This window comes from Cheilinus undulatus, linkage group 11 (genome assembly GCF_018320785.1).
Source record: "Cheilinus undulatus linkage group 11, ASM1832078v1, whole genome shotgun sequence".
Taxonomy (NCBI): Eukaryota; Metazoa; Chordata; class Actinopteri; order Labriformes; family Labridae; genus Cheilinus; species Cheilinus undulatus.
Window position 1 is genome coordinate 43,112,589 of NC_054875.1, and position 12,910 is coordinate 43,125,498.

At 37.9% G+C, this 12,910-nt stretch overlaps 2 protein-coding genes across 12 annotated transcripts in view; one reads left to right on the forward strand and one right to left on the reverse strand.

Moving 5' to 3' along the window:
* pfdn4 (prefoldin subunit 4) lies at window positions 1-5,927 on the reverse strand. Its single transcript, XM_041799390.1, has 4 exons — window positions 5,837-5,927; window positions 5,282-5,389; window positions 3,441-3,581; window positions 1-456 (listed from the first exon to the last, which is right to left on the reverse strand). Exons 1-4 carry the CDS (start codon window positions 5,861-5,863, stop codon window positions 325-327), a joined length of 408 nt encoding a protein of 135 aa, XP_041655324.1. The 5' UTR covers window positions 5,864-5,927; the 3' UTR covers window positions 1-324.
* The window catches only part of bcas1 (brain enriched myelin associated protein 1), a 26,459-nt gene continuing 19,389 nt past the window's right edge, over window positions 5,841-12,910 (forward strand). For 9 of the 11 annotated variants that reach the window (XM_041799379.1, XM_041799384.1, XM_041799385.1 and 6 more), the window contains exons 1-4: window positions 5,841-5,932; window positions 7,737-7,824; window positions 8,000-8,075; window positions 9,152-9,708. In XM_041799379.1, the coding sequence (XP_041655313.1) occupies window positions 7,786-7,824; window positions 8,000-8,075; window positions 9,152-9,708 (672 nt within the window). In that variant the 5' untranslated portion in view covers window positions 5,841-5,932; window positions 7,737-7,785. Of the gene's footprint in view, window positions 5,933-7,551; window positions 7,641-7,736; window positions 7,825-7,999; window positions 8,076-9,151; window positions 9,709-12,910 lie in introns of those variants that run through there. The other 2 variants (XM_041799383.1, XM_041799378.1) reach the window with 2 other exon arrangements.

Genomic DNA, 12,910 nt, shown 5'->3' on the forward strand with positions numbered 1-12,910 from the left:
TAATTTCTTGCAGTTTTTATTGATTTTATTTTTTACATTAGTTTGACCAAGAGTAAAAAGAAAACATGACTATTAAATAAACCGGTTAATATGTTTGAAAAGCATTTATCTAAATGCTAAATATTTACCTTTTCTGTCCTTGTGAGTGCATTTACAAACACTAAAATATAGACTGATCAGCTGTGTAAACAAAAGACAGAAGCTACAGACCTAATCCGTTCATGCCCAGTCCTTTTGGTTTGGCAAACATTCAGCAGATGTGATAGAAGAGCTGCACAAAATAAAAGTCCACACTGGGGCAGCTGTCAGTGTCCATTTCAGAGCTCAGCTTTCATCTGCCTCCAGGTTAATGTTGTTACCAAACTTGGCATAGAGTTGGACCTTCAGATCCCCCAACAGCTCCTGTATGGCTGACACCCGCTCCTCAAGGCCTTTGACCTCCAACTCGAGCGCTTCCTGATCACAGAACAAGAAAACTCTGATTATATGATGAACTTCTGAATTTTCTTACATCAGGCCTGCAACATCAGGGTTAAGGACACTTTTATAAACCTGCTTTAAAAAATGCACCTGTTAGATGAGCCTTTGAAAAGAGCTTCTAAAAGAGGAAAACTGATGAGGAGAGAAAAATGTGTACTCGGTTAAAAATCAGCAGATATTTAGAGATGAATAGTGAGCTGGTCATGACACATTTGTCATTCAGTGAGTGTCAGACTGCTCCACATCAGTCAGAAAAGGCCGGTGCAGGCTGCTTTGTTGTGGGATGAAACGGCAGCTAAAAAACCAAGGACAAACAAAGTGACAGAGGGGACGACAGGCATTGATCATAACTTCATCTTGGTCACTGCCTGTCCTCTCTGTACTTTACTTTACCTTCATTATGGTCATGATACTGACCTGCTTGTCTTGTTCATACCTTAAACTGACACATCTATATATTCTAGAAATAGAAGCGTTTTGTAAAGTCTTTCACATGCTGAGTCTAGCTCAAGTTAAGACCTTGTCTCATACATTTTTATAAAACAGGCTGCAGTGTAAATCTTTCCATAGTAAATGCGAGGTTTCTGTTTTGGTTAGCAAATAAACACTCATGTTTAAAGATTATGCTTTGTGTGTTTGGGATTTAATGCTTCTAAGTAAATGAATGTGCAGTAAGAAGTTTCACAAACAACCAGATTTGTCCAACCTTGTTCTCAGTCAAGATTTGGAAAGTGTTTCGAGTGATGTGCACCTAAAAATCAAAAGATTTTGAGACTTTATTACGACTCACTTTAGGACAGCCGCACAGGTTAAAATAACCTAATTGTTAGCACTGAAAGGGCTTGGAGAAAAATTGAGGGATTTTCATCAAAATCCAGTTTTTGCTTTAGCATGTACAGGACAATTTCTTTCATTTTTAAAGGTCATGTATTATGCAAAATACACTTTTCAGGATTTCCTCGCAAAAAATATATGCTCCTGGCCTGTCCACAATCCCCCCAGGAATAGGAAAAATCCATTCCTTCCTTCCCTCTCTTCCTCCATCTTTCAGAAAATATGTACTGAAACAAGATATGCTCAGATTTTCCCCTCATGATGTCATGTGGGGAGTTAGCCCCGTCCCCAGGTTCAGTTGGTCCTCCCCACTGGAAGAAAGTTCCACCCTCCTCTCCTGATCCTCCTTCAGCTGCCAGCTGAGAGGAGGATCAGGACAGTCACATCCATTTCCTGAGAGGGGTGTGGTCAGAGGTGGAGTCAGACAGCTCATTAACATTTAAAGCCACACACAGAGTAATGGCTTGTTCTGGGCAAGGCTGAAACAGAGGGGTTTTTAGACATGCAAAAATCCAATACTGGAGTATTCTTCAGCAACAAACTTCACAGGCATGTTTTGGACCTCTGAGACCAATATGACTGTGTCTTAAAGGGGGAAAATATGGGACCTTTAAAAGGAACCCTGCATGATCAGACAAGTTCATCTTGTTGGATAGATATTTGCATCTCTCATAATCATAATGAACCAAAAAACTCACAAGATACCTGCATTTTGAGTCATTTGAGTTTATAAATTCACCAGGAAACTGCCATATTTTGGTCCTGTTTGGTCTGCACTGGCGCCGTGACGTCACAGTTCCGCGGTGATCCTATGCAGTAACCTGTTTCAGGCTGGCAGCTAGTGTTAGGGCTGCATCTCAGAAATGCAGCACATCTCACGCAGGGAGAATTCTAAAATTAGAGGTCTCTTCTATATTATATTTGCACCACAAGCAGTTATCTGTTCATCTAGACAGGAAAATGATAAATACAGAGCCATATTTACCTTGTTGTAGCAAATATGTACGTCCACACGGGTAGAAAATGTTTGAAATCTGTTTCTTTGTGAACCAGATGAAGGCCACGAGCTAAAATGCGTCCGTTTAATAAAGTTGTTCCCCGAGCTTCTATTCTTTATGAGGCTCTCCGTTTCCACACGGTTCAGGTAAAGATAAACACAATACAAAAGGACTTCCGGTTTGCGCCTTTCAAAGTAAAAGTCCACTTTAACATTTCCTTGGAGAAACTCCGTTCTATGTACGTAATACTTTTATTTTGAAAAGCTCCCGGCGCGCTTCCACTATACACTCAATGTAGTCATTTGATGGAGGTTTACTGAGGTTAAACTTTGTAGGAATGATGGAGCTTTGACAGTAGGGAGACAAAAACAACACGCAGCAAACTCATGTCAGCAACAGCTGCAAGCAGAAAAAACGTCTGAAAAATGGTTACTGCTTAGCAATGGAGAGGAGCTCTGCAGAACTGTGACGTCATACTCCGTGACGCGGATGAAAACATGGCAGTCTCCTGGTGAGTTTATGAGCTGAAATGTACTCAAAATGCAGATATGTGGGATATTTAGTGAGTTTTTTAGTTTAATATACATTTGAGACATACAAATATCTATCCAACAAGATTAACTTGTCTGATCATGCAGGGTTCCTTTTAAGAAACTCTAAAATGTGTATTTAATTAGACATGGTTCAAAATGTCGCTAGCTGTTTGACTTTAAATATTTGTATTCAGAAGCCTCTTACTGGTATAAAACAGACAAATATGGCAATCAGAGACTTTCAAAAGTCAGCTAATACCAAGTTAGAAAACAAGACTTTCACAAGAGTGTCAGACAAAAGATAATTGTTGGAACAAAGTACACTGACAAAAAAAAAAGAACAATTAAACTGTATTCTCACATTTTGTTGTTTTAGTAAAGACTGGAGTGGGTTTTATTGATTCTGATGCACGCATACAGGCACAGGTGTTGCTATACTTACTGTTTTCGGAAGATTAACTTTAAATTGTTTTCTGGTAGTTGATTTTTTCAACTTAATTTTCTCCTCCATTACTGAATATAAACTGATCTCCATGGTGCATTCAATTACTGATTACAGGCCTGGAGATTATAAACAAGCTGTTAAGAAACCAACCTTGGCAGCCTCCAGCATCTCTTGTGTCTCTTCCTGGGTGTGACTGATAAAGACGTCGCCAATTTGATAAGGGATCAATAGGGAGTCGTCGTCAAACATCATCAGGTCATCACTGGCGTCCTGGAGGTTCTGCAGCGATTTCTGCATGAAAACATTAGCAGAACATTTTTAATATCATAAATCGATCAGGGATGTTAACATCTTTGTCACAGAGAAGCTGCACTCCCTCCAGAGAACACTCTATGTGAGTCATCTGAACAAACAGTGTTAATGGGACATTACGGTCATTTCTGTGACTGATGATAATTGTGCTGTGTTAAGCCAAGAGGTGTGGACCAGAGAGGCAAAGGACAAAGCAAATATGAGAGAGTGACCAATTAGTTTACTCAACACCTCCTGACAACAGTTCAACAAACATTTAAGTTCTCATGAAAGTAGAAGTGCTTCTCGTGTACTGCATTCACTTAGGCTCATAAACTGGGCAGTTAAAGTGGCACATAATCTTTGTGAAGAAGAGTCAAGTAAAATGTTTTTATCCCCAGTGTCGTTGGTCAGAATAAAGAAACAGACCCAATACTATCATCTTTTTTAGCTGATAATCTTGAAAAAGTAAACTACTTGTATTGGAAGATATGAAAATTTCTGTTGATACTATAAAATCTGCCTATAGTAGCTGTAAATATTTGCTAAACAAACGAGTAAGTGGACAAAAAAAGAGTGGAGTTTTAGGCTGGAACAATAGATCTATGTCAGTTTGAGTATTTTTCTTAATCCCTTACACCCTAAAGTATGTATTACAGAACTGCATTTTGTTGTTTTTATCCTAAAACTTCGAAAAGTGTGTTTTTAGGACTAAAGTTGAAGGTCTGGACTACATTTACACATCAGCATTAGCATTGGTAGTTTAAATTAATATTTTTCATGCTCCTCCTCTACTTTTGTCAGCATCATTTATGTTAAAATATTGCCAAACTGCAGACAGGACTGAAAATCTAACAGAATACTCATTTAATAACAGACTTACATGATGCTTCAAACTGACAATGAGTACAGTATCTGTTATGTTTTATGGATGCAAGCACTTAGGTTTGATATCTGCACCAAAGTCTGACACTGGTATCAGTAGGTGCATCTCTAGTAGAGATAGTAGTCATTGAAATGCAAAATAAGTTCATCCTTAAGGCCCTAACCAACATTCTGCCTGGATTTTTTTTTTTTTTTTTGGCTGTTTAATTGCCAAAAAAACCCATCTTGTTAAAATATGTTTGCCCTTTTTACCCTTTTTCGGGATAAATTAAAATATTAATGTTACAACCAGTGTATAATAATAAAAATAATAAAAAATGAAAATGATAAAAGGGCAAATAAATAATAGAAATCAGACTGAATTTGATTGTAAGTGTTTTTTTTTTCCTTAGGAAGAACAGAAAATGTACATGGATAAAAAATGTTACATCTTCAGTCTGAAATTTTAACTATATTACATGTCTCCTAACAGTTTTGATAACTTTGGGCTTTACGTATTAATGATTCTGCCTTTTTCTTTTTTTTAAATAAATGGGCCAGAGTGGAGGTTCTTGGGGAAAATGCATTAATTTTATTTTAATACATCACTGCATATCAACCTAAGTTTTTTATTACATTGTAACTACCATGTTGTTGGTTATTAGTTGGAGCTAGAGTATTGGGAGTTGTCAGTATGAAATATAAGTTGCAGCAGTTATGGAGGTGATAGTATTTGAGTATGCAGTTATAGCAGAGGTAATAGTAGTAGGGACTGTACACGTTTTGTTTTATTGGTAACTGACAGTTAAAACACATTATGTTGCTTCAACTCTTACCTTCTTTTCCTCTATTTCATTTTTCAGCTCCGTCATCCTACTCGTGTTTCTGGCGAACTTATTGATCTTCTGTTGGTCTTCAAAGGTGACGTTCACATCTTCAACCGCCTGGAAAACAGAGAAATACGTTAGAGCTGGAGTTAACGGTCGACTGTTTTACTGACATGCAGGTAATCAAGAATGAATGGTAACACTAACGAACACTGACTACTGTTGACGCGCTGTTCTGTCGGTATTTCAATCGCTATAACCCTCGACTACTCTGTTTTCGTTACCCTAACCACCGACATTTAGCTACTGAACTCTTGTGAATCAATTTTTCGCATGAACTTAACGCTACTTAGCTGCTCTGTTAGCAAGCTAGCTAACGCTAACAGCTAATGCTAGCTGCTGTCGTTGACACGAGCCACGCGAGGGTGTGTCCAGGTCCGTCAACATGCCTGAGAACGGTAACGTTCCGCCAAGAACTAACACCTACTTATCTTTAAACATCACATTAGGTAAAACAAACAGTATGCATCGACACAAAACAGATTTATTTCATTTTTTACTCACTACAGGTCCCTTCATGGTGGCTGCCATCTTGGCTTCCTCGTCTGCACAAAGGCAGCAGGCTCGACACAACAACGCTGATACATCGCCACCAAGCGGGTAGGCCCCTCTTAATTCAGAGAAAAGGACCCCAAATGCTTTAATTTGATCAACTTTCTTTTTATCTATTTTTTTTTTTAAAAAGTATTTTCACTCCTCTGTTATTTTGAAGTAAACAAGTTGGGACATGTGATAGCAAACAAGGCCCTTTACTTACAGATAAACTGCATTGTTGCCAGAGCATTTTGTACTGATAAATTTGATGAGTGGAAACTCAAACATTGCGTTTCTATTATTATGATAATATAAGAAACATGAATACTTCAGTACAATATGTAGAAGTAGTTATTGTATCAACCGGAACTGCTCTTCTGTAAATGTTTATACAGCAAACAGAACTGCACCCATGTTCAAATATTTACATGTGTGAAGCGAGAGCATTAATCCAAGTTACTCCAGGTTCATAGGGTTGTGATGGATGTAACGTAGAACACCACATCAAAGATAAACTGGTGAATGTACAGCATTGCAACTGGGCTGAACAATATTCAATGTGGCATTCCTCTTAGGGTTGTGACACGAATAAAACCAGTGGGCTGCCCTGCGTTGGTTCATGAAGAGTTTGCTTGAGGTCTCTCAGCTGCGGGCCTCACATGAAGTCAGAAACAGGGGAATCCAACACCCACCTCAGTATGCAGGCCATAGGATACAATCAAGACATTGTGCTCATGCATTCCAAGCCTTGTTATAATAAACTCAATGCATACTGAGAATTTGAAGCTTCAAGAACACTATTTTCTTCTGGCTGAAAACAGATCTGGATACTTAACAGCTGATTTGCATAAAAAAGCTTTGATTTCAAAGACATGTCAGGGAAAAAACACAAAATGGGCTTTTGCTTGCATGATCACAGAACATTCCCTCACAAAAGAAACAAATAAAACAAAACAAAGATAAGAGAAAAAAACAGAAGGAGGGAATCAGTTGATAAACTTAAGCCTTTGATTATTCCTGAACGGCTCTCAGAGAGGCCTGTGAGTATTGATGCAGTAGCAGGCCTTTGTTGATCTGTAAAGACAGATGATTTCATTACAGAGCTCTTTGAGTAGCTTGATTAATAAAACAGACACTTGATCACTGCACCTAAAAAAGCTGTTATTTCCTAATAAATAAAAAAAGAAATACAAAGGTTTTTAAGGTGCATGCAAGTTTGATTTCAGTTTCTTGTGATCAACAAACTCTGAAGTAAATCTTGAAGCAGTTTAAGACAAAGACTCAACTGATAACCTAGTTTTTGTGCACAAATCCCCTGTACTACCCAGGCTAATACTAAGTTAAACATATTAATGTTTTCATAGTAAAAGAATAAGCCAGAACAGTATCCTCAATAGACATCCTGTTACTTCCCAGCTGAATTTGCTAACAAAACCATCAATCATCACCTTGTGACTGATTAGAGCATTACTTATTTCTGATCTCGTCGGGGTACGTTCACAGAACAGACACAGAGATTAACATGAGCTCATCATGTGATTTGACAAAAGAGCACCAACACCTTGTAGGGCGGATGGCAGGCTTTCCACTGGAGGAAATCCAAATTGATTACTTTAAAAAGTCCCGCCCATTTTTTAAGCACATATTAAATAGCCAGTTTACTGCAGCCTTGTATACACAGTTGGGCAGGAGCAAGGCCATCACTGTGGCATACTGGCAAACACTTCATATTTTTCCTAAAGAGAGGATTATTTACTTGGAGGTGTGTAACGAGGTAAGGCATTTGAAAGTAGAGACAAAATCTTTGGAATATCTTTGCTTGTCAATGCTCTATGACAAATTTGTCTTTTCTTTTTTTATTCTCTTTTAGTTGTACCTGAAATAGAAAGCCTCTGTCTGTCGGAGTTGACAGGAGAAATATGGGAAACGAGCAATCAAACGCTAAAGAGCGAACCAAGGTAATTTCATGTATGACACAGCTGCACTATTTAGAACTTTAAATACTTGAAGCAATGGTAACACTGATAAGTAGACATTAGGTCAGTTGGAATAAGCATAAGCACCTTTTTAAATGATGTATTTCATAGTTATGATGCCAAAACATGCTCATTTTTATTTTTGATCGTCTTCCAGAGTGTAAAAAAAACAGAGAGGCATGAAAATGGATCAGTGAATGGCCTTTCTACACCTGATGGACCGGAGATTGATGGTGAGTGAAAGACTTGAATATCTTCTTGATAAATACTACACACAGGTGATATTATGCAATGCAAACAAACAAAGGCACACAAAGTGCCGCTTCCTCTGAATCTGGGGCATCTGAGGATAAGATAGGATTCCAGGTCTTTTTCGTATACCGTTTTGTTCTTTATGAGAAAATATTGGATATGAACTGCCTCTGACGGACAAGATCAGCTGATGTTGGATTAGTCGTTTGGACTTTTATAATACTCGGTAAACACTGAGACTCCCAGCTGGACTATGTCTAGTGTCTCCTAATGTAAACTCTAGGCGTAGTCACAGACACTTGACAAGAAGCCACTATTTGAGCTGTCATGGGTTGGCTTTCTCTACCTCAAGTGACAGCAGGGTTCCCACTGGCTCTTGAGTTTATACAAGAGTGAATGTTGACGCTTGAGATGAGGACAATATCACTTCCATGTTTACCTTATGACAGATAGCACAAACAGATATCATGCATGACCTAAATGCTTTGGACGAAGAATAACAGGAGACAGTAATGGCAGTTATACTATGACTCACTGAGAAGAAGAACAAACGCCTGGCTTACATTGGTCATTTTTTATTTGATAACTAGAATACTTGCATTATCAGTATCAAAATATATGCAAACACTCGTCCCAACTAGATCAAAATGCAATTTCAGCTGAAATTATGTGGGGATGCTGAGAGCTGAATTGTGGAAGAACTGCCGAAAATAGCATAAAAAGCCACAAAAGTTGCTAAAATGGCATTCAGTAGCTAAAAATGATAAAAAAAAAAGAAACTAGCTGAAAGTAGCCTAAAAACAGCTGAAAATAGCTATTAAAATAGCTATTAACAGGGATGCTTACTCAGCATCCCCACTAATAAGTGATAATATGACTGTAAAAAGAACAATTCATGCTTATATATGACCAATAAAATAATGACAAATGACTAGAAATAAAATTTAAGCCGCATTTAGTTGGTTAAAGTTGCAAGCTCATCCAGTATTTAAATTATGTGGTTCATTGAGCAACTTTTTGTTTCCGTTGTGAAAACTGTATTTTTTTCTTTTGTCAGTTACAGGTAAGACAACTGTGCAGAACGATGGAGGGCCTCCATCTTTAGATCATCTCACTGATACAACAGAGTATGTAGTAATCGAATCAGACTCTCAACCTGCTCCAGATGTAGCCCCAGTTATTTCTGACATCGTCGATGCCGCCACCAAGACAGAGGAGGTCCTTGCAACAGTGAATGAGACGAAGGATGATGTCCTGGAAACAGTGAACAAGACGAAGGATGATGTCCTGGAAACAGTGAATGAGAAGAAGGATGACGCCCTGGAAACACTCAATGAAAAGAAAGACGAGGTCCTGGAAACTTTGAATGAGAAAAAAGAAGAGGTCCTGGAAACTATCAGCAAGACAGAGGAAGTTGTGGAAAACACCATCAAGGCTGAGGCCAAGAAAAGTAAAGAAAAAATCAATCTGTTTGGCAAAATGTTCAAAAAGAAGGCTGAACCTCCTGCACCTCAGCCAGCCCCTGTTGAGGTTATTGAAGAAAAAGTTGCCCCAAGTGAAGATCAAACAGATCAAAAAGCTCCAGAGGAAAGTCCGCCTGCCAGTGATGAACCGGTGAGTGCACTTTACATGTTTGCTTTTGATGCTCTGTATTTATTTTCCTATAACCAACAAATCCCATGAAGAAAAACTAAACCTAAATCAACCCTTTAACAGTTGTACCTACACAAGACTGCCATATGGCCTTTTATTCCTCTTCCTTGATACTTTAGAGCAGTGGTGTTCACATTTGTTTGCCCAAGGCACACCTAAGATCAAGCAAAAATACCAAGGCACACCATGTTCATGTCTATGCAAAATACACTCTGTAACACAGGAGCTGTAGTTGTTGATAGTAGTTGTAATAAATTTTAACAGCACACCTAGACTTGCCTCAAGGCACATAATTTGGGAAACACTGCTCTTGAGGTCCACTGTTGATTAAAAAAAATGGTAGGAGAGCCAAAAAGCACCAATGGAAGTAATACTGCAATTTTTATTTGGGGTTTTCATTGTTGTTTGAAGACATAAGAAAAGGGTTAATCTGCAAATATTTTTCTATAATCCCAAAATAATGTCAAAAATCTGTTGGATTAGAATAAATGTCCATTACCAATGGTTTTACCCCAATTACCACACTATAGACGTATTACCAAAAATACATATGTATTTCATGTTAACACAACATTACATCACTTTGAAACCACAAAAATATATGCCTAAATGTACAAAATCTAAATTTTTAGTTTGTAATAGATACATATGGAAAGTGTCCTTACCTACAATACGGTAAAAGTAGATTATTCAATGCTTTTATTACACAGTTTTAAATGCATTTTGATCGCAGTTTAAAAAGTAATAAAGTTCAATATATTTTCACAGTAAAATACAATTATGGACATGTTTTCAAATTTATTATTCTACTTTTAAAGTTAAAAAAAATGGAGGCAAAAAATCTACATAGTATGTTGAGTGCAGTGTTAATTTTGTCAACTAAAAATGTTCGTTCACTACCTTTTTTGATAAGAAAAACTAGACTTAGAGTAGCTAAAAATAGATCTTTGATGTCAAAAACTTGGATGAAAAAAAAGTCTAGTTTTCATCAAGATAACTAAAGTCTCTTTCTTTAGTTTCAGTGCCTTTTAGTTTTAGTCACATTTTTGTCATTTTTGCCCTTTTGCAGTTTAGGTCTAGTTTTAGTCCAATTTGAGTCAACAAATACATTTTAGTCCATTTTTATTCAATAAAAGTCCTTACATTTTAGTCTTGCCAAACACTCCCTAACCCTGCCATTGGAAAATATTTATATCTTTCTTTTGGTACATCCCATTATATGAGAAAGTAAAGTACACACCAAATAGTATTCAGGAAGTATACTTGAGTAACCTTAAATTAGACCCATTTTAGTAGGTTAAAGTGCACCAAATACACTCAAAATTTAGCCTTTGTGCTACTTCAGTGTGTTTGAAATTCATTTCGCACAAAATGAATTGTTAATTTTAGCACATTTTAAGTATACAAACTTCTAGGCTCTTGGCCAGAACTCTTTCGTGTGCTTTAGTATTTTACTGTTCATTCTTTCTATAACTTTCTATAACAAAAAGTAGATTTTTTTGTGATTTAATGCAATGCAACAAATACTAGCCAAATTTAAATGTTTAGTTGTCAGTCCAAGCGACTAGTTTTCTCCATACGGGATAAATAATGAACAGTGCTGTATAAATGATTGTATTTCCATAAATGATACAGAGTTGGACTGAAAGACTTACTAATCTAATACAGTATGATAAAAAAAAACTCCTCAAGCAACAACTATTTCGCAGGATTGTTATACTACATGATATTACAGTGAAGTTAATTTGTGAGCACAGGATTGTCATATGTGTTCCCCTGTAAAACAGATGTATCATATCTTAATGAAAATGTTGATTTTCATAAAAAAGCAGACGGGCTCAAGTGGAAAAGAAGCTGCCACCATCATCGTCATTGAGCACAGAGAAGAAGTTGAATATCTACGACCAAAAACTGACGCGTCAACCCAGACGGAAAGAAAATCTGAAGTAGATCGTTCAACTCAAACTAGTGAAGATGTTGAGGAAGTTGTGATGAAGACAGCAGCAACCGAAGAGGATTTTCTGTCTGAGTCCGTCGTCGTCATAGGAGAGGAAGCTGTTGAAAAGATCTCAAAAGCAGAGCCTTTGGACCCTGGGATCATCATCGAAGAAGTGGTCATCATGGAGGACAGCGTGTATGAGAATATAGTTTTCAAAGCAGAGCGGGTTGAGGTGACTGAATCATTTGCAGAAAGTGAAACAGCTGAAGAGGTCTTGACCAGCCTTCCAACAGTTGTGGCAAAATGTGTCGAGGCAGTTTTCACTACTAGTTCTGGATCTACTGACTCTGCTACTTTACCAAAGCCAAGTGTACATGAAGGCACCAGTGAAAGTGCTGAAGACATGTCAGCTGATGCAGTGCTGATAGAAGATGAGGCAGGGATTTTGGTAATGGAACCCATTTTAGGGGTTGCTTTTGAGGAACCAAATCTAACATCAGCAACCAAACTCAAGCCAGTAGAAGAACATTCTTCCTCTCTTATGACAAAAGTTCTGGTAAATGAAGATCCTGTCCAGGAAGAAGCTGCTGCTGTTGCTGCTCATGTTGTCGCTCCTGACGACATACCGGGAACAAGTGGCCAAGAGAAACTTGCTCCTGTGAATATAGAATGGCCTTCAGCAAAGTATGATTGTTGTCTTGAAGACAAAAGCATCTTTCTGGCAACTTACAATGGACTCATCACCATTGAGGAACTTCCAGAAGATACTTTAGATTCTTCTGATGAAGTCAAACCTGAGTCTATAGTTGAACTGATTTCTATGGATGAAAATGTCACGGTTAGTCGAGATGTGGTAGCTGATGTGGGACTAGAAATTCTTGAAGAAGCCGAATCCAGTCCTGTTACTGTTAAAGAAGATGCTGAGGTGATACCACAGACTGCAATTGATGCCCTTGTTCTAGAATTAGGAACTATCACTCATCAAGAGCATGCAGGAGTTTATGGCGTTGTCCAGCAAGAAGAGGTACTCATTGCAACAAATTTTGTGTCTCTTTCTGGAGAACAAGAAGCAAGTCTTGCTTTGCCAAATAAGCCATTTGAGACCATGGCTGTGGAGGTAATTGAAGAGGCAACAGAGGTTTCATCTATTGGAGCTGAGGCAACACTGGAAAATGCAGAGAAAGGCACAACTCTGCAAGCAGAGAGAATAGAAACATCCAAACA

Coding starts and splice junctions, on each gene's coding strand:
- pfdn4 (XM_041799390.1), bottom strand. CDS start 5,863: ATGGCAGCCACCATGAAGGGACCTGTA. Junction 5,390..5,836: donor CCACCATGAAGGGACCTGTA/GTGAGTAAAAAA, acceptor TCTGTTTTCCAG/GCGGTTGAAGATGTGAACGT. Junction 3,582..5,281: donor ATGAAATAGAGGAAAAGAAG/GTAAGAGTTGAA, acceptor GTTTTCATGCAG/AAATCGCTGCAGAACCTCCA.